The sequence below is a fragment of the Leucoraja erinacea genome, chromosome 1, assembly GCF_028641065.1.
Source record: "Leucoraja erinacea ecotype New England chromosome 1, Leri_hhj_1, whole genome shotgun sequence".
NCBI lineage: Eukaryota > Metazoa > Chordata > Chondrichthyes > Rajiformes > Rajidae > Leucoraja > Leucoraja erinaceus.
The window spans coordinates 134,289,586-134,309,353 of record NC_073377.1 but is presented as its reverse complement, the minus strand read 5'-3'; the positions used below and the strand labels follow the sequence as shown (position 1 = coordinate 134,309,353).

Here is a 19,768-nt window from a genome sequence, read left to right as displayed (position 1 = left end):
TATCCCCGCCCCCGCTCTCTCTCTCTCTCCTCTCCTCTATTCCCCCCCTCCCCCTCCCTCCCCTCTCCCTCTCTCCCCCTCCCTCCCCCTCCTCCCCCTCCTCCCTTTCCCTCCCCTCCCTCCTTCCCTCCCCTTCCTCTCCCCTCCCCCCCCCTCCTCCCTTCCTTCCCTCCCTCCTTTCTCTCCCCCCCCCCCCCTTCTACCTCTCCTCCTCCCTCCCCCTTCCTCTCCTCCCCTCCCCCTCTCTCTCCCCCCTCCACCCTCTCCCCTCCCCTCCCCCCTCTCCCCTCCCCCCCTCCCTCTCCCTCTCCTCTCCCCCCCCCCTCTCCCCTTCCTCCCTCCCCTTTCCCCCTCCTCCCTCTCCCCATCTCTCCATCTCTCCCCTCCCCTCTCCCTCCTTCTCCCTCCCTCCTCTCCCCCTCTCTCTCTCACCTCCCCCCTTTCTCTCCCCTCCTCTCCCTCTCCCCCCCTCCCCTCCCCCTCCCCCTCCCCTCCTTCCTCTCTCCCCCTCCCCCCACCTCCCCTCCTTCCCCACCTCCTCTTCCCCCCTCTCCTCCTCCTCTCCCCCCTCCTCCTCTCTCTTTCTCCCCTCCCCTCCCTCCCCCCCCCTTCCCTTCCTTCCCTCTCCCTCCCCCACTCCCCTCCCCCCCTCCCTCCCCTCCTCCCTCTCTCTCCTCTCCTCTTCCTCTCCCTCTCCCCCTCCTTCCCCCCTCTCCCCCCCTCCCCTTCCCTCCTCTTTCCTCCCCTCTCTCCTCCTCCTCCTCCCCCCTCCTCCCTCTCCCTCCTCCCCTCCCCTCCCTTTCTCCATCTCCTCTCTCCCCTCTCCCTCTCCTCCCCCTCTCCTCTCTCCCCCCCCCTCTCCCCCTCCTCCCTCCCCCTCCCCTCCTCCCCTCTCCCATCCCCTCCCCTCCTCCCACCCCTTTTCTCCTCTTTCCCCCCTGCCCCTTCTCCCTCCTCCTCCCCCACCCCTCTCCTCCCCCCCCCCCCCTCTTTCTCTCCCTCCCCTCTCCTACCCTCCTCTCCTCTCCCCCTCTCCCCCCCTCCTCCCCCTCCCCCTCTCCCCCCCCCCTTTCCCCCACTCTTCTCTCTCTCCTCACCCCTCCCCTCCCCTCCTCTCCTCACCCCCCTCCCCCCTCTCTCATCTCCCTCCCCCCCTTCAACTCTCTCCCTCCCCCCCCCTCCTCCTCTTCTCCCCTCCCCCTCCTTCCCCTCTTCCCTCCCCCTCTCCTCTCCCACCTTCCTCCCCCTCCCACACCCTTCTCTCCCCCTCTCTCCCCCCCCCCCTCTCTCCCTCTTCCACCACTCCCTCTACCCCTCCCTCTTCCACCACTCCCTCCTACACTCCTCCCCCCTCCCACTTCTTCCACTTTTCTCCCCCCCCCATCTCTATCCCCCTCCTCCTCTCCTCTCCCTCCCCCCTCTACCCCCCCTCTCCCCCTCCCTCCTCTCTTTCCCTCTCCTCTCCCCTCCCACACTCTTCCCCTTTCCCTCCTCCCTGCCCTCCATCCTCCCCTCCCTCCCCTCTTCCCCCCCCCACCTTCTCTCACCCCCTCCTCCTCCTCCTTTCCCCCCCCACTCCCCCCTACCCTTCTCTGCCTCTTCCACCACTCCCCTACCGCTCTGCACCTCTTCTGCACTCTTACCCTCCCCTCTCCCTCACCACTTTTTCCCCTACCCCCCACTCTTCCCCCGCCCCCTACCACTCTCCCCCTCCCTCCACACTCTTCCCCCCTCTCACACCTCCCTCACTCCCCCTCCCCACTCTCATCCTCCCCTTTTCCTCTCATCCTCCCCTTCCCCCTCTCTCACCCCTCTTCCTCCTTCGCTCCCACCCCTCTTCCTCCTCCCTCCAACCCCCCCTCTCCCTCCCGTGTCACCCCTCTTCACCCCCAACTCCCCCTCACCCCTTCCCTTCTCTCTTGCACCACTCCCCGCTACCCCTCTCCCCTCCCTTCCTGCCCTCCCATCCCCCTCAGTCCTCCTACCCCGCTCTGCTCTCCCTCCCAAATCTCTCCCGTTTCCTCCTCCCCCTCTCCCCTCCCTCCCCTCTCACCAACCCGTCTCCCTCTCCCCCACTCCCCACACCTGCGTGTTTGGGATGTGGTTAGTGTGAGTGTGATGCCGCAGCTCCCCCTCCCCCCCCCCGCACGCAAACGCATGTTGGGGAAACAGACCCAATGGGTCTGCACTTGAATAAAAATGGGTTTGTAAACCAAAGGACACAAGTTCCAAAGAGTCAGTGGTGTGGCGAAAATCAGTAAATAGTTTATTAATAACATAGGGAGTTACCATATTATTTTTAACCCGCATTATAAATAGTCAAGACATAAAAAGTAAAAGTTCTCAATGATTAGGTGGGGTGGGGGAGGCAGGTTCGTTTTTATCATTTAAAAATAAATTGGATAGTTATATGGACGGGTAAGGAATGGAGGGTTATGGTCTGAGCGCAGGTATATGGGACTAGGGGAGAATACGTGTTCGGCACGGACTTGAAGGGTCGAGATGGCCTGTTTCTGTGCTGTAATTGTTATATGGTTATTATTAATTCTGAATTAAATCACAGGACCTTTGTTTTTATCGATAGGTCAAGGTACTTTTTACTTTCGGGGCCAAGTGGAAGATTCGGCTACTGCAGAGATTTCCCGGTCACAGGTAAGTTTGCAGACTTTTTCCTTTTTACACTACAATAAAGATTACTAGGTTTAAAATATATTTTAAATATAGCTTGCTGTTTGCTTTATCAAATTATTTTGTCTCTTAATTCTGCTCAATATTTTTGTATCTTCTGTCGTCAATGGTATTATATGGATCAGATTATAAAGAGGTTACCTCTGCATTGTCCCAATAGATTAAGGGTAGGATTTATTCTGCAAGTTAAATTGCCAATATGATACCAATACAAAAAAAAAACACAAAGTGCTGGAGTAACTCAACGGGTCAAGCAGAATCTCGAGAGAACATGAATGGGTGACGTTTCAGGTTGGGACCCTTTTTTCAATCCAAGGTTGGCTTTATATCAGGTTGAATAAGTTAGGTCTTTATTCTCTGGAGCGCAGAAGGTTAAGGGGGGACCTGATAGAGGTCTTTAAAATGATGAGAGGGATAGACAGAGTTGATGTGGATAAGCTTTTCCCTTTGAGAATAGGGAAGATTCAAACAAGAGGACATGACTTCAGAATTAAGGGACAGAAGTTTAGGGGTAATATGAGGGGGAACCTCTTTACGCAGAGAGTGGTGGCGGTGTGGAATGAGCTCCCAGTGGAAGTGGTGGAGGCAGGTTCATTGGTATCATTTAAAAATAAATTGGATAGGCATATGGATGAGAAGGGAATGGAGGGTTATGGTACGAGTGCAGGCAGGTGGGACTAAGGGGAAAAAAATTTGTTCGGCATGGACTTGTAGGGCCGAGATGGCCTGTTTCCGTGCTGTAATTGTTATATGGTTATATCACATTGTCACAGATTAAGAACTGGTTTATACCCCCAGAACTTTATCCGCCCCATCTACTGCCAACAGAGCGCAGAAATATCAATCCAACATTGATATTGTTCTCTCAAATGTATTTCATCAAGTCTAATCAAAGAGTGTTGAGGAAGAAAGGTCAAACAATGACCCTGTAGTATTCATGTGGTCATTGTTAGTTGCTTTTATAGAACTGTCAAGAGAAAGGCATTCCCTACTAATTTAAGGACTGGTTTTATGACTCTGCAGCGAGCATTAACTTTTTCCAGTTTGAACACTTTGATTTTTGATTTTAGGCACGCTTCTCATGCTCTCAGGCAGTATTGAATAGGACTACCCAAGGATACCAGGTGAACTCAGTGGGTCAGGCAGCTTGGTGGTGGTGGGGGGGGGGGGGGGGGGGGGGGGTGGAAGGAGTTGACACAGGGTTTTGACCTGAAACAACAATAATTCCTTTCCATCACTGCCACAGTTGCTGCTTGACTTGCTGAGTTGAGTTACTAAGAAAACATATGGTATGCTTGCTTTCATAGGCCGGGAATGTACATGGTGAAGGAAATTATTCTGCAGCTTTATAGGGATTTCAAGTTCGTTACATTTATTGCCACATGCACCAATTGGTACAGCGAGATTTGAGTTACCATACAGCCATACGAATAAAATACACAAGAGTTTAACATAAACATCCCCACACAGCGTTGGAATCAACGTTTCCCACTGTGAGGTAAGGCAAAGTTCAGCCATCTTCCTCATTGTTCGCCCGTAGTCGGGGCTTTTGAGCCCTCCGCAGTCGCCGCTGCGGCGGCTCAATGTTCAGGCCCTCACGCTGGGATGATCGGGACTCCAACGTTGGAACTAAAGAACAAACACAGCGGCTTGGAGTTTCCAAATCTGCTGCTTCCCACCAGAGACCGGGGCTCCCGAAGTCCACAGGCTGAGCTGGGTGAAGCTCCACCACTGGCGACCACCGCAAGGGGTCCCAGGACTCCGCGATGTTAGTCAGCGCTGCCCACGGATGGAAGCTCCGCAAATCACAGCTCCATGGTGTTAAAGCAGCAGGCCCAACACTCCGGAGCTCCAACACGGCGATCCCCAGTAAGGCATCACCCGCTCCGCGATGGTAATTCAGTGCTGCGCCGCTGCTGAAGCTCTGGCCGGTCTCCAGCAGGAAAGGCCGCGCCAATTCACTTGGTAGGCTGCAAGGAGTGGGCGAATATATGCGACTTTGAGAAGACGCATCCTCGACCAGGAATTGACTGATAAACGGTTTCCCCTCTTCTCCCTCCCCATCCCCCACATAAAAAAGACTAAGAAATCTCCAAAAACATACTTTTAGACAGACTCAAAATACCAAAAAGGGTGAAAGGATGGACAAACCGCTGGCGAGGCTGCCGCACGCGGCGCCACCCAAAGTCGATGACTGCATTTAGAATATTATTGTGCAGCTCTGGTCGCCCGACTACAGGAAAGATTGGCAGGCTTTGGAAAGTGTGTGGAGGTGGTTGAACAAAATGCCAGGATGAGAGGAATAGATGCACAGAATCTCTTGCCCAGAGTAGGTGAATTGATGACGAGAGGACATAGGTTTAAGGTGAAGGGGGGGGGGGGGGGGGGAGAGGGGGGGGGGGGGGGGGTTTAATAGGAATCTGAGGTGTAACATTTTCACACAAAGTGTGGTGGGTGTATGGAACAAGGTTTATACATATTGGCTGTTCCTGGAATGCATTAACCAACCAACAACTTCAGCTGGGTGAAGAGCAGTAGCATTCAGACCCATAGACTCAAGGATGTGAAGCAGGACCAATAGACCCAATAGCAGCATTGGAAACAGGAGGCTGAGGAAAGATATAGGGGATGCCCCTAATGAAATCCAATAGCTTCACCTTGCCATTTACAGAAGAGGGAGGCATCATCAACATGGCCTCTAATGGAATCACTTCTGGAGAGTGTAGGAAGGAATTGCAGATGCTGGTTTAAACTGATGATAGACACAAAAAGCTGGAGTTAATCAGTGGAACAGGCATCTCTAGAGAGAAGGAATGAGTGGTGTTTTGGGTTCTCTGGAGAGAAGAATTGGGTGACATTTCGGATCATGTCATAGTAGAATTAGACCATTCGGCCCATCAAGTCTATGCCATTCAATCATAGCTGAGCTATGTCTCACTCCTAACCCCATTCTCCTACCTTCTCACCATAACCTCTGACACCTGTAGTAATCAAAAATCTATCTCTCCCTTAAAAATATCAATTGACTAAGCCTCTACAGCCTTCTGTGGCAAAGTAGTCCACAGATTCACCACCCTCCGTTTAAAGAACTACTCATCTTCCTTAAAGAACATACTTTATTTCTGAGGCTATGTCCTAGACTCCCGCACTAGTGGAAATATCCTCTGCACATCCACTCGAACCAAGCCTTTCACTATTCTGTATGTTTCAACGAGGCCCCCCCCCCCCTCATTTTTCTAAACTCCAATGAGTACAAGCAGTGCTGACAAACACTCATCATTGGTTAACCTGGCATCATTCTTGTAAACCGCCTCTGGACCCTCTCCAGAGCCAGCACTTCCTTCCTCAGATATGGTGCCCACAATTGCTCACAATATTCCAAATGTGGCCTTATAGAGCCTCGACATTACATCCCTGTTTTCATATACAAGCACGCTTGAAATCAATGCTAGCATTGAGGTTGCTTTCTTTACTACCGATTCGACTTTTTGGGGAATCCTGCACCAGCACTCCCAAGTCCCTTTGCACCTCCGATTTCTGGATTCTCACCCCATTTAGAAAATAGTCTATGCTTTTATTCCTACTACCAAAATGCATGACTCCACTTTGCTACACTATATTCCACTTGCCGCTTCTCTGCCCACTTTCCCAACCTGTCCAAGTCCCTGCTTTCTCTACACTACCTGCCCCTCCACCTATAGTATTTCCGTATCATCTGCAAATGTGGCCACAAAGCCTTCAATCCCCTCATTCAAATCATTAATATACAACGTGAAGAGTAATGGCCCCAGCACTGACCCCTGTGGAACTCCACTAGTCACTGGCAGCCAACCAGAAAAAGCCCCCTTTATTGCCACTCTTTGTCTTCTGCCATCCATGCTAGAATCTGCCCTTTATAACCATATAACAATTACAGCACGGAAACAGGCCATCTCGGCCCTACAAGTCCGTGCCGAACACTTATTTTCCCCTAGTCCCACCTACCTGCACTCAGACCATAACCCTCCATTCCTTTCCCATCCATATACCTATCCAATTTATTTTTAAATGATAAAATCGAACCTGCCTCCACCACTTCCACTGGAAGCTCATTCCACACAGCTACCACTCCGAGTAAAGAAGTTCCCCCTCATGTTACCCCTAAACTTCTGTCCCTTAATTCTGAAGTCATGTCCTCTTGTTTGAATCTTCCCTACTCTCAATGGAAAAAGCTTATCCACGTCAACTCTGTCTATCCCTCTCATCATTTAAAACACCTCTATCAAGTCCCCCCTTAACCTTCTGCGCTCCAAAGAATAGACCTAACTTATTCAACCTTCTCTGTAACTTAGTTGCTGAAACCCAGGCAACATTCTAGTAAATCTCCTCTGTACTCTCTCTATTTTGTTGACATCCTTCCTATAATTGTGTGACCAAAATTGTACACCATACCCCAGAATTGGTCTCACCAATGCCTTGTACAATTTTAACATTACATCCAAACTTCTGTACTCAATGCTGATTTATAAAGGTTAGCCCACCATAAGCTTTCTTTACCACCCTATCTACATGAGATTCCACCTTCAGGGAACTATGCACAGATATTCCTAGATCCCTCGGTCCAACTGCATTCCTCAATTCACTACCATTTACCATGTATGTCCTATTTTGATTTGTCCTGCTAAGATGTAGCACCTCACACTTATCAGCATTAAACTCCATCTGCCATCTTTCGGCCCATTCTTCCAAATGGCCTAACTCTCTCTGTAGACTTTGGAAATCTACTTCATTATCCACACCACCTATTTTAGTATCATCTGCATACTTACTAATCCAATTTACCACACCATCAATTCACCTGCATACTTACTAATCCAATTTACCACACTTTGATACATATCCCTCACGTGTGGCACCTTATCAAAGGCTTTCTGAAAATCTAAGTAAACATCTACTGACTCTCCTTTGTCTGTCCTATTTACTTCTTAAAAGAATTCCAACAAATTTGTCATGCAAGACCTCCCCTTCACAAAGCCATGCTGACTTTGGCCTGCTTATCATGAACTTGTACATTAGTACTCTGTAACCTCATCCCCTTACCAATCTCCAAAGTCAGACTAACCAGCCTATAGTTCCCATTATTCTGCTTTGCTCCCTTCTTATGCAAATTGAATTAATATTGGCAACTTTCCAATCATCTGGGACCTCTCCTGTCTCTGGTGATTCTTGAAATATCACTGTCAATGCCTTCACAATCTCTAAAGCCACCTCTTTCAGAACCCGAGGGTGCAGTCCACCCGGCCCAGGTAATTTATCCACATTCAGCCCTTTCAGTTTCCCTAGCATCTTCTCCCTAGTAATAGCCACTCCACTAACCTCCAACCAGACTCTTGAATTTCAGGCATGTTGCTGATGTCTTCTACTGTGAGCGGACGCAATAACTCCTCTGCCATTTCTTTATTCCCCATTATCACTTCTCACGCGTCATTCTTTAGTGGCCCAACTTCCTTTTTTACTCTTTATATAACTGATGAAACTCTTACTCTCCTCTTTTATAATATTGGTTAGCTTACCGTCGTATTTCATCTTTTCTCCCCGTATTGCCTTTTTAGTTACCATCTGTTGTTCTTTAAAACCCTTCTAAAGGGTCTCGACCCAAAACGTCATCCATTCCTTCTCTCCAGAGATGTTGCCTGTCCCAGCTGAGTTACTCCAGCTTTTTGCGTCTCCGTTCTGAAGAGACTATTTTTATGGCCTATTAATTCATCATTCACCCCACAATGCAAATCATGGTTCCCAATCAAAACCTCTCCAAATTTCAGTCTTAACTTTAAGTTGGACTACATCAGCAATCAAAAACAAACTGTTGGAGGAACAATGGGTCAGGCAGCATCTGATGAGGCAAAGCAACAGCAATGTTTAAGATTGAGACCCTGCATCAGGTGTGAGGGTATAAGAGAGAAGCATGCATTATTAAAAAGGTGAGGGGGAGAGATAAGGTCAGAGCTGGCAAGTGATCGCCAACTTCCTGTAGCTTGCTTTTTAGTTCGCTTAATTACAATTTAAACTTGTCTGAATTCTAAAACTAGAGCAGTGGCAACTTTTCCACTGAGAGGGTAGTCAAAAAGTTAAGGTTTGTTATTTCATTCATTGCTCATGAATAATCAATTCAAATTGCTATATGAAAAAGCCAAATTTGACACAGCTTTTTCTTTTAAAAAAGATGGCAAGATTGGATTATAGAAAGTGTCTCTTGCAAAATTAGAAGCTTTATATCACGTGCTGTAAAATGTCTTTATTTCTATAAATTTATCTTACAGGTTTGGCAGTGGCTTCGACATAGAGTAAAATTGGAGAATGATGGCAGAATTGTCACCAGAAACCTAGTTCAAGCTCTTGTAAAGGAAATAGAAACTGAATTACAGGATGTTTTGCATCACCACAATGACAGGTAAAATATCAATGATATTTTATTGTCACATGTACCTAGGCATGGTGAAATGCTGTTTTGCATACAAACCGGTAAAATCATACTGCAGACCTAGGCAATACACAATAGTTTCCGTCGCCAACAAAGTTACTAGTTCATCAAACAGATTTTTCTTTTGCAGATCATATCCAACAAATGGAAGTATACCATATAACAATTACAGCACGGAAACAGGCCATCTCGGCCCTACAAGTCCGTGCCGAACAACTTTTTTCCCTTAGTCCCACCTGCCTGCACTCATACCATAACCCTCCATTCTCTTCTCATCCATATGCCTATCCAATTTATTTTTAAATGATACCAACGAACCTGCCGCCACCACTTCCACTGGAAGCTCATTCCACACCGCTACCACTCCGAGTAAAGAAGTTCCCCCTCATGTTACCCCTAAACTTCTGTCCCTTAATTCTGAAGTCATGTTTGTTTGATTAATTCATGAAGTCATGTCTTGTTTGAAACATATACAGAACTGTACATATACAGAATTGTTTTTTGTTTTTTTTAAAGCAGGTTGTCCATGAGAAATGGTTAGACTGAGTAGTCCTTCTGCTTGAGTGTAAGAGGGGGAGGCTTGAGTGAAGCAAAATCCTCTGGGGTCTAGACAGTGGGTCTAGAGATGTTTCTGCTTGTGAGGGAATCTAAGTAAGTTTATTGGCCAAGTATTCACATACAAGGAATTTACTAGAACTATGAGTTACTGTTTATAGTGGGGTGAGGCAGTTTTTTAAATATATTGAGGGGGCTACTTTTGAGGAAGATAATTCAAGAGTTAAGACCGATAGTTGATAAAGGCAAAAGGTTACAGGAGGTAGACCAAAATGTAGTTGAATTCAGTCAGATCGGCCATAATATTAAGGCCACATGACTACTCCGGCTTCTAACTTGTATACAAATATTTTCCCCTTAAAACAAATAATTTGACACGGTGTGATTTGACTGGCTGTAAATAATTTAAACATGAAGTGACGTGACAAAAATTATTAAAAGTTTGCTCTAGTTTGAAAAATAATCAAATTCATTTTATCATTGATCGTAAAACTGGAATGAAAAGGTGCCAATAGAACTACAAGTGGTTCTGATTGGTAAATAACCTAAAGACAATGTGTAGCTTCAAGTTAATTCTTGTCATATACTAAATACCTTCCCATATATTGCATATTTCAAAATTATAGCATCAAGTGGCTAGCATCAAGTGGTGAAAATTTATGAATGAGTGGCCTAGGTAAAATGCCAAGAAATGCCATCATTTTTCAGGATGTTATTAACGTTTGACGCAACAAAACAATGTAAAATTCTCAATAATTCTTTCAATTAGCTGTGTTGTTAGATTCTCACCAGAATTAAGTGGAAGAACCAAATATACTGTTGACGCAAATGAAAATTAAGATTTGTGTCCTTTAATGAACAGAAAAGCTCAGGTTAGCTATCTGTGAAAAGAAAAACAATCAGCTCCTGGGCCTGCAACTTATCCATCTTTGTCTTGTTCTGAAGGGTTGTAGAACTGAGAACATTAGCTGTTTCTCATTCCACAGATGCTACGTGACCTGCTGTATGCCTCAGTGCTTTGCCATTTCAGATTTCCAGCATTCTGCAGTTTTATTTTCAATTGTATTTTTTGTAGCATGAAGATGAAAAGGTGGCACAATGTTAAAATTAAGAGCATAACATATATTTGTATCACCGTTGCACGTCACTAAGGATACATGTTAGCCAGACTTTCTTTTCCCCCTGAAAGGACAAATGAGCGTTTTGGTGTCAGGAAATTAGTCCCATCTGGGCAAGGTGTTCTGCAATTATTGTGATGTTAACCAAATGGATAAGGCTTTTTAGCTCCTATGCCATTCTCAAGAGTTGCGTTGGCATAAAACATTCAGGTTGTTCCACCCTAAATAGATTACAAGTGAACAAGTACACAATTAGAATTCAATTTACTTTATTGGTTGAATACACCATGAGCATTTCTATGTTTAGTTTTAAATGATTACCATCTTTCCTCAGCTCCAAAGGACAACTGGCAGTGGCTTCCGAAATATTCCTTGAGATTGTACAGAAGCGAGATTTTCCAGAATTCCTCACGATGTACTTGAACTTGGAACATACATTTTTAAGTGCCAATCATTAATTGCATAGAACATGTGGTAATAACTGCAAAAAAACTAATGCAATGTATGATTCTAAAAGTGGTGACAAACCACAAGTAAAAATTGGAATTTGAGAATTAAAGATTTAGTTTAGTTTAGAGATACAGCCCCGGAAACAGGCCCTTCGACCCGAGTCCGCACCGACCAGCAATCCCCACAATAACACAAGCCTACACACACCATGGACAATTTACACTTATACCAAGTATACAAACCCAAGCCAATTAACCTACAAACCTGTGCATCTGAGTGTGGGAGGAAACCAAAGATCTCAGAGAAAATCCACGCAGCCACGGGGAAAATGTACAAACTGCGTACAGACAGCACCCGTAGTCGGGATCGAAACCGGGTATCCTGCACTAAGGCAGCAACTCTACCGCTGTGCCACCATACCACCCACATCTTTAGGATTAATATCATATTTGTGGGACAACATTAACTTTATGTTCCTAGTAAAGCAAGCCTAGCTCAGCAAAGTTTGCACACTCAAGGAGATGCTAACCAATTTCCACTGTTGCAGTATGTAACCATTTCTGGGTATCTGAATGATACATGCCATCTACCAGCAAGGACAAAGGAAGCAAGCACTTTGGATCACCTGTTGACATTTGTTTCCAAGAAGTACACTGTCCTGACTTCAAAATATATTGATGATCCTTTGTTGCCATTAGGATTGCAAGGATCTTGCCCATTTTAAGTGTTTGTTTTAAACTTCCAAATCTAAAGGTTTGCTACAATCTCATGAACTAGGCTGGAGTTTTTCCAGCATGGCTATGACTCAAAAATAAATTCTAGGTTTTCCTAAGCCAGGGGTTACAACCTCCGCATCAATGTTATCAAGTCTTCCAAAAATTGAATTAAATCACTGTTTCATTTTAGGTAGGTACACAAAAGTAAATTTTAAATTGACAAGCTTTTGAACCTAGAGTGTTAAAAATAAAAATCTTACGTTTACAATAAATGTGGGGAGAGAACACTGCCTGTATTTTATGTTTTTATTTCAAGTCCAGCAATCTGCAAACATCCAGGGAAATACTTCCTACAATACTGCTTGATTTTAGTGTTTTTGAGTGTTTGCACCATGACCAACAGCAAGCAAAAGTCTAATTAGGAATAAACAAATGCCTGAAATACATAGCAAATTTAAAAGTATTTCGAGAGGCAAAATCTTTGTGCAAATACATTACAGGTGTACTTTTTTTGCAATATTATAACCATTTCAATCCCTTGGACTGGGAGACCTGATCAGTTTTACTTTTCTGCCACCTAGAATTGTGGATAACAAAGACATAAACATTATTATTGAATTTTGATGGGAAAAGGTGCCATCTACCAGAAGAGCAACTCGGGGATTAATGTTATGTATCTATACATAAGAGTACAGAAAAGTCCAAATACAGTCAGACAAACTGTGTTCAAAGTTTGCATTGCTTTGTGAACAATCATCTAAAATGAATGTATCTTTGGTCAAAATTCTGACAGACGTGTTATGATTGTTTGGGCAGACAATTCACATTCCAGTTCACATGAAGTTATAAGATTTAAACTGGGCTGCTGTACTTGTCTGGCTGTAGAAAACCCAAAATCCATCAGCTTATGCCTATTTATAGACTTAACAATTAATTTGTGTTCTATCCTCCCTTGTATTTCTTTTTCAAAATACTTCAATTTAATAACTATGAGAATACAAGAACACTCTTTAACAATTTCTTTGAAAAACACTTTCATGTGCTTCATGGAAAGGTCAAGGCATTTAAAAAAAAAAGGCTAAATAGAACAGAAAATCCTTTGGACTATTTTTACTAACCTGTTACAGGAACCATTTTCCCCCAATGCAGTGATGAATTTTTGCTATTGTCAAATTAGGGAGACTTTTCACTGCACTTAGCACTTAAATTGAGATCAATCGGTTAATACAGCCATGGCACCACATTATTATCATAGCAGGCAATGTATTTTTTAAATAATAAAAACAAGGAATGACTATTAAAAAAAAAAGTGGAACTGTTAGGAATTCAACTTAACATTAATTGTTAACCAGGATATTGTTTAATTGAAAACCAAATATGATGTTCTCAACATGTTATTTAAATACCAAAGTATGTTAATCAAAGCAAAAATATCCTTATCCGCTTTCCATGTGCCCCCCCCCCCCCATATCCCAAAGCAACTATTTGACAGTGACCCTTAATTGGAAATATTTTTATCTCCTTAATGAGTGGGCAGCAGAGCACCTCAGATTTTCCTTTGATTGGACAATGGAAAAATCAAACATTGTGCTACCTTCCTACTAATTACAATTGCAGCATACATCAACATGCTTAATGAATAAAATAATATAACATTTTCCAGTGCATGTTATTTGACCTTCGGAGTTAGTGGAAATGTGAGTCTTCCTGCTGTGGAAACTGCTTGCATGCACACAACAGTGTAATGAAAATACAGATGGAAGATTATTAATTTAGTTAAAAAATTACTAGCTTTCCAAACTAGGGGATCTCCACTTGTAGCAAAGTGAATACAGTTAACTAGAGAATGGATTTTAGCATTAAGACTTGTGACAAAAATGACACAAACACTACCAGTTTATTAGATGCTGAATACAACCAGTGTGGTTAAAATGGAACTAACCACAGAAACAAATGTAAAATTTACATTTCATATGCTGTATCAGTGCCCTGTGTGTTGGATGGATCTCAAAGACAATGAAAAATAAAATCCTACACAAGGCTCAGTGCTGAAATGGTTTAAGACATGAACACAAAAAAAAAACCTCAATGATCAAACCAAATTCTGACATTCATAGATCATACTGACATAAGCCCACTGGTAATCAGAGTTTGTGAACTGTGAGCAAGACCATCATTCATACCAACCTAGGAAGTTTTCTCTTGACAGACCCACAGCTGCATTATTTGGATAGATGTACAGAATACCCTCCGCTTCCAGCTTTAATTGCTTCTTGAGTGGTTAAAAAAAAACACAAAAGTCCTGCAATATTAAAATGGAACATTGTACAGTCTTTTACTTGGTTTCTGCAGTCAAACGTCAAGTCAGTAACTTAAGAATTCACAACTGCGCTGAAATGCATGTTTCTTGGATAACCAGCTAGGATTAGGACAGACCAGTTACAAACAAGCTGTATACAATTATAATCAAATAAACAGGGAGCAATTACATTTTCTTCATAAGTAACAGACAGTGCTTTGAATCAATTGCTGGGGCACATTTTTGAAATATACCTGGAAAATGAAATCTGCAAAATAAAGCCATGTTAGAACAATTTTCCAAAAAAAAGTTTATTGCATTGTATATTTGGTACCTTTTGCATTTCAGAACCACGGGAATTAATTGTAACTGCAGAAATAAAGAAGCATTTTTTTTTCTCGAAAAATTGTGGGCCCCTTTTCAAAACATACAAAGTCTGGGGCATGAGTAAAACTGCAGAGCAAGAAGTATCCTTAGAAATATTGGGCTTCAAGAACTATAATTGACATTACATAGAGGGAAAAACTGGTATCCAAATGATCAATGTATAATTTTCTACATAATCTGTCAGGGAGTTACTGATGATGATCTGCATCTGCATTAACAAAAACAGTACTGAGTCCAAGGCTTGTCCACTAAATTAGAACATGAAACCAGGTTAATTTACCAAACGCTTCCTACTGCAATCAAAGATTAAGGATTTAAAAGGAAAGCAGTAACTGTTGACTGCTAACATTTGCAACTTTCAGTCGTTGTGAGCAGCAACATTGAAATGCAGACTCAGAACTGTTCTGTAATGCAGGTGATCTACAGACATACTAAATTTATGTTTTTTTTTTAGAAAATCCCAAGGAATTTAGAAATGATGGTCAGTACACTCTAATTTTACTTCTTCCCATTCAGTCTTCAATTCCAAATACCTATCCCTCTTTAACACTTTTTGTTTAACTGGGTACATTAATCTGTACATCACAATTTACATAAGGTATTTCCTGTGGTCTGCATGTAGTTTCCGTTCATGTTCAGTCAGACACTGCCGCCCTGACAAAGTTTGTGCTTAGAGGATCCAGTGCTAGGGCAGCACACCGCTGACCATGGCAATCTCAAGACAGTAGTTGTTAGACTACATTTTTGTGTCACACCCATCTTTTTAAAACAGCTCTCAAAATTCTTTAGAAATTACATTAAAAACCCGGGAAGCCAATTGCAAGAACGGTGTTGAGTGCATTTAAACTGATGTCACCTTCTCACTCACATGGGCTTCAGAAACACATGGTACAGAAGTCACCACCAAAATTTCAGATAATTTTTTTTTAAGTCAGCAGGATAAAAAAAAAAAGACCCCCAATTCTGAAAGTCTATGATCTGTAGGCATTTATGAAACCCTGACACATATTTACAGATCCTGTCGACCAGAGTGGGAAGCTGACATCGGAGGTGTGCGACAAAAATGTGTTGACTTCATTCACCATCTTCATTCAGATCTCATTGGTCAGTTCTTCTGGTTCGGTAGCACTATCCCCATTCACTGTGATCTTTACATCATCTTCGTATCCAGGAGGCATGAATGCTAGAGCATAGGGAAAAATTTTGTGGCACTGTGCCCTGTAGGCTTCAGCTGTTTCTTTACATACTCCCAGGTTGCCATCACGCACAGCTTCCAGCACTTTCACACAAATCTGAATAGAAAGAAATCAAAATGTCAGACTTGTCAAAAAGCTACAGTTATGTTGTTTGTATATTATCCAAAGTAGCCACAGAGCCCTAGCATGATTTAAGGCTAAAGGTTAGGTTTACCTTTAACAATCCAAGACTTCAATTAACAGCTAGTAAAGGTGCCTTATAGCAGAAATAAGGAATTGTGGATTCTGGTACACAAAAGCAACACAAAATGCTGGAATAACACAGCGGGTCAGGCAGCAGAGAACATGGATAGGTGCCGATGTGGGTCACGACCCTGCATTCTGAATGATCCCGACCCAAAACATCACGTATCCATGTTATCTAGAGAGGCTGCCTGACCTGCTGAGTTACTCCAGCACATTGTGCCTTAGCAGCAAGCCTATTTGTCCGATGAGAGTGCATAAATTATTTGATGCCTCATCAGTGTTCACCGACATGCTAAAGATAAACATTTGCCAAGTTAAACAATATGCAAAGGTATCCTTAAGCTGATTTTTAGCTAGAGGAGGTAGTCAATTTTTCCATGTTAGCCAGAACTCAAGAAAAAGCTGAAACTCAACAAGTCAATGATTGACTAAGGACCTTTCTGTGGTTGGATTCAATTAGTGACTTCCACTTAGCACGAAAATTAGAGCCGTTATATTCTATTTAATGATCCATTGCTTTCATTGGAAAAATGTTCTATTCATCAACCAAAACAACTTTTAGCTACTTTCTGGTGTACTTATTTCTAGGGTGTACTCAACCTCATCTCTTGACTCAACCTCCCTAGTTGCAATGTTCCACTTCTTATTTTAAAAATATTTGCAGTACAGATATTGTCTTAAGAAACTATTCAGCATAATCTGATTAAGAACAGATGCTGGAAATTCTTGGGTCAGTCAGCATTTGGAGTGGTCATACAACACAGAAATTGGCCCTTTTGTTCAACATGTCCATGCCACCCATTGAACCTATTTACACTAAACCTGTCTATCTGCATTAGATCCATAGTATTTACGACATGGCGATACAAGTCCTTGTTGAGATGGCACTTGTGTCACAAGAGTACCTGTCTCCACAATCACTTTAGGCTTCGCATTCCAGACTCCAACCACGGTAGGTAGAAAAGTCCTTCTCATTTCCTAGAAACTTCCTATCTTGTCTTAGATCTTTACCACCTACCCCTCCGGTAACTTTAAATACCTCTACAGGCCACGGTCTTCTCTGCTCCGGACGGTGATGTCCTTTAAACCCTTTCAAACACAAATACATATATAGTGTAGTATATAATCTATAGTATATAACCAATATGTTATAAAGTTGTAGCATGATGTCACAACAACTATCCTATGTCACAGCCAAAGGTAAGCATCACAAATATTCTTGTCCAGCTTGCCCACCTATGTTGCACTTTCAAGAACCTAAATAGTTTTATCCCTAGATACACACAATGCTGGAGTAACTCAGCAGGTTAGGCACCATATCTGGAAAAAAGGGATCGGTGAAGTTTCGGGTTGCCGAAGTCTACTGATATCTGGCTCAACCCAGCTGCCCTTCTTATATAAATAAACAACATTGGCCACCGTCTATTCATCTGGTATATCACTTGTAGGTAGCTGTGATGCAAAATGTCAATTTATGGAGCGAGAAGTTAACATTTCAGATAAAAAAACTATTCAGTATAATGATGCGAAATGGACAATGAATAAAGGTCAGTGTGGACGCACTTGGTCTAGTATCTATTAAAACTGTGTGTGTGTGTGTGTGTGTGTGTGTGTGCGCGCGCATATGTGTGTGTGTTCTTTTGCATGTGAAATGTATCTCCTCGAAAACCAGACACAAAAACGCGGAGATTTTTGCAATTTCGGTAGGGATTTAACATGAGTTCAGAAATCCATCTCTCTCTAGATTTCGTCAATTATTTCCCCAGATTTTGAATAATTGTTCACAAAACATCAAAACATTTTAAAATCAAACTGCTGCATGAGCCAAAGTGCCACCTCACATATGTCCAATCACAAAGGATCTCATTTACATATATGACATCACAATGGGACAGGTGAGGGAGATTGGAACCTTCACTGGTCCCACTAAAATCAAACTTTTGCATGAGTCACAACGGGACAGGGGTGGGAGATCTCTCCCCCTCCCTCCCTCCCTTTCACAATGTCTGTGGGGGGGGGGGGGGGGGGGGAAGAGGGGTGGAGGGGAGGAGAGGGGGGGAGAGGGGGAGGGTGGTTAGAGGGAGGGTGGTTGGAGGGAGGGGGGGGTTGGTTGGAGGGGGGGGGTGGAGGGGGGGGGTGGAGGGGGGGATGGTTAGTGTGTGTATGACGCGTCAGGCTGGTTCCCTGAATACCATAGAGCTGCCGACAGCTTTCGTGCATGAGACACGCACACTTCATTTCCAGAACATTCTGAGCGCGTGACGCACGGTTGCATTTCACTCTCTCTGTCTCTCCCCCTCTCTCTCTCTCCTGTCTTCCTCTCCCAAAGATTTTTTGAAGAGGATTGATCAAGGTAAGGTGGTGAACATTGTCCATATGGACTATAGCAAGGCCTTTGACAAGATCCAACATGGTAGGCTAGTCTCGAAGGTTATATCACATGCAATCCAGGAAGAGCAAGTTAATTGGATACATAAATGATTTGATAGTAGGGATCAGAGGGTAATGGTGGAAAGTTGTTCTTTCGACTGGAGGCCTGTGACGAGTGATATGCCTCAGGGATCAATGCTGGCACGTTGTTCTTCATTATTTATATAAATACTTTAGATGAGAATGTATGAGAATGAGATGGGCATAACATCAGTGGTGAGTATGTTACTGGTGAGGATTCTGAGGGACAGAATCTACCTGCGTTTGGATGGGCAATGTGAAACTGTGTGGGGTAAAATGATGCATCGCAAATCCTGTAAGAATTTTTTGACGATTAATAAGTATGCAGGTGACACTAAAATAGGGGGTATCTTAGACAGATGATGATGGTCATCAGGAATTATAGCAGAATCTTGATCAGCTGGGCAAGTGGACCGAAGGAACGGCTAATGGACAAAAAGCTTTTCACTGTACCTCAGTACACATGACAATAAACTGAACTGAATTCAGGTAAGCGTGAGGTGTTGCATTTTCGGAAGTCAAACCAGGCCAAGACCATCACAGTGAAAGGAAGGTTCCTGGTGAACGTTGTAGAGGGTTAAAATATTACAAGTACATTGTTCCTTACAAGTGGCATCACATGTAGATAGAGGGGGTGAAGGTAGCTTTTGGCATGCTAGCTGTCAGTAGTCAGAAAAATGTAAATAGACGTTGGGACATTATGTTGCAGTTATATGGGACCTCAGTGAGGCCACACTTGGAGTATTGTGTTCTGTTTGGTCATCATGTTATGGTAAAGATACCATTACGTTGGAAAGAGTGCAGAGAATAATTACAAGGATGTTGGCAGGACTCAAGTGCCAGAGCTAAAGGGAGAGGATGGGCAGATTAGGACTTTTTATTCCTTGGAGTGCAGGAGACAGACTTTTCCACAAGGGAATAAAAACCACAAAATACTTTCTCCTCTCATAATGCGAGAGGAAAGTGTTAAAAGATACTCAAGAGGCAACTTCTTCACATAAATGTTGGTGATTATTCAGATCGAGCTACTAGAGGAAATGGTTGAGGAAGGTAAAATAACACCATTTTTAAGATATTTAGTATGTGTTGGAAAGAACTGGTTTAAACCAAAGATAGACACAAAAAGTTGGAGTAACTCAGCAGGACAGGCAGCATTTCTGGTGAGAAGGAATGGGTGACGTTTCGGGTCGAGACCCTTCTTC

General features: G+C 43.6%; 2 protein-coding genes across 2 annotated transcripts in view; one reads left to right on the top strand and one right to left on the bottom strand.

The window, feature by feature from the left end:
• ugl (ureidoglycolate lyase) overlaps positions 1-14,134 on the top strand; it is a 193,928-nt gene extending 179,794 nt beyond the window's left edge. The window contains exons 15-17 of the mRNA XM_055643525.1: positions 2,585-2,652; positions 8,988-9,118; positions 11,156-14,134. Of these exons, the coding sequence (XP_055499500.1) occupies positions 2,585-2,652; positions 8,988-9,118; positions 11,156-11,279 (323 nt within the window). The 3' untranslated portion in view covers positions 11,280-14,134. The remainder of the gene's footprint in view (positions 1-2,584; positions 2,653-8,987; positions 9,119-11,155) is intronic.
• A 447-nt stretch (positions 14,135-14,581) lies between these two features.
• naa15a (N-alpha-acetyltransferase 15, NatA auxiliary subunit a) overlaps positions 14,582-19,768 on the bottom strand; it is a 105,429-nt gene continuing 100,242 nt past the window's right edge. The window contains exon 20 of the mRNA XM_055643512.1: positions 14,582-15,965. Within this exon, the coding sequence (XP_055499487.1) occupies positions 15,765-15,965 (201 nt within the window). The 3' untranslated portion in view covers positions 14,582-15,764. The remainder of the gene's footprint in view (positions 15,966-19,768) is intronic.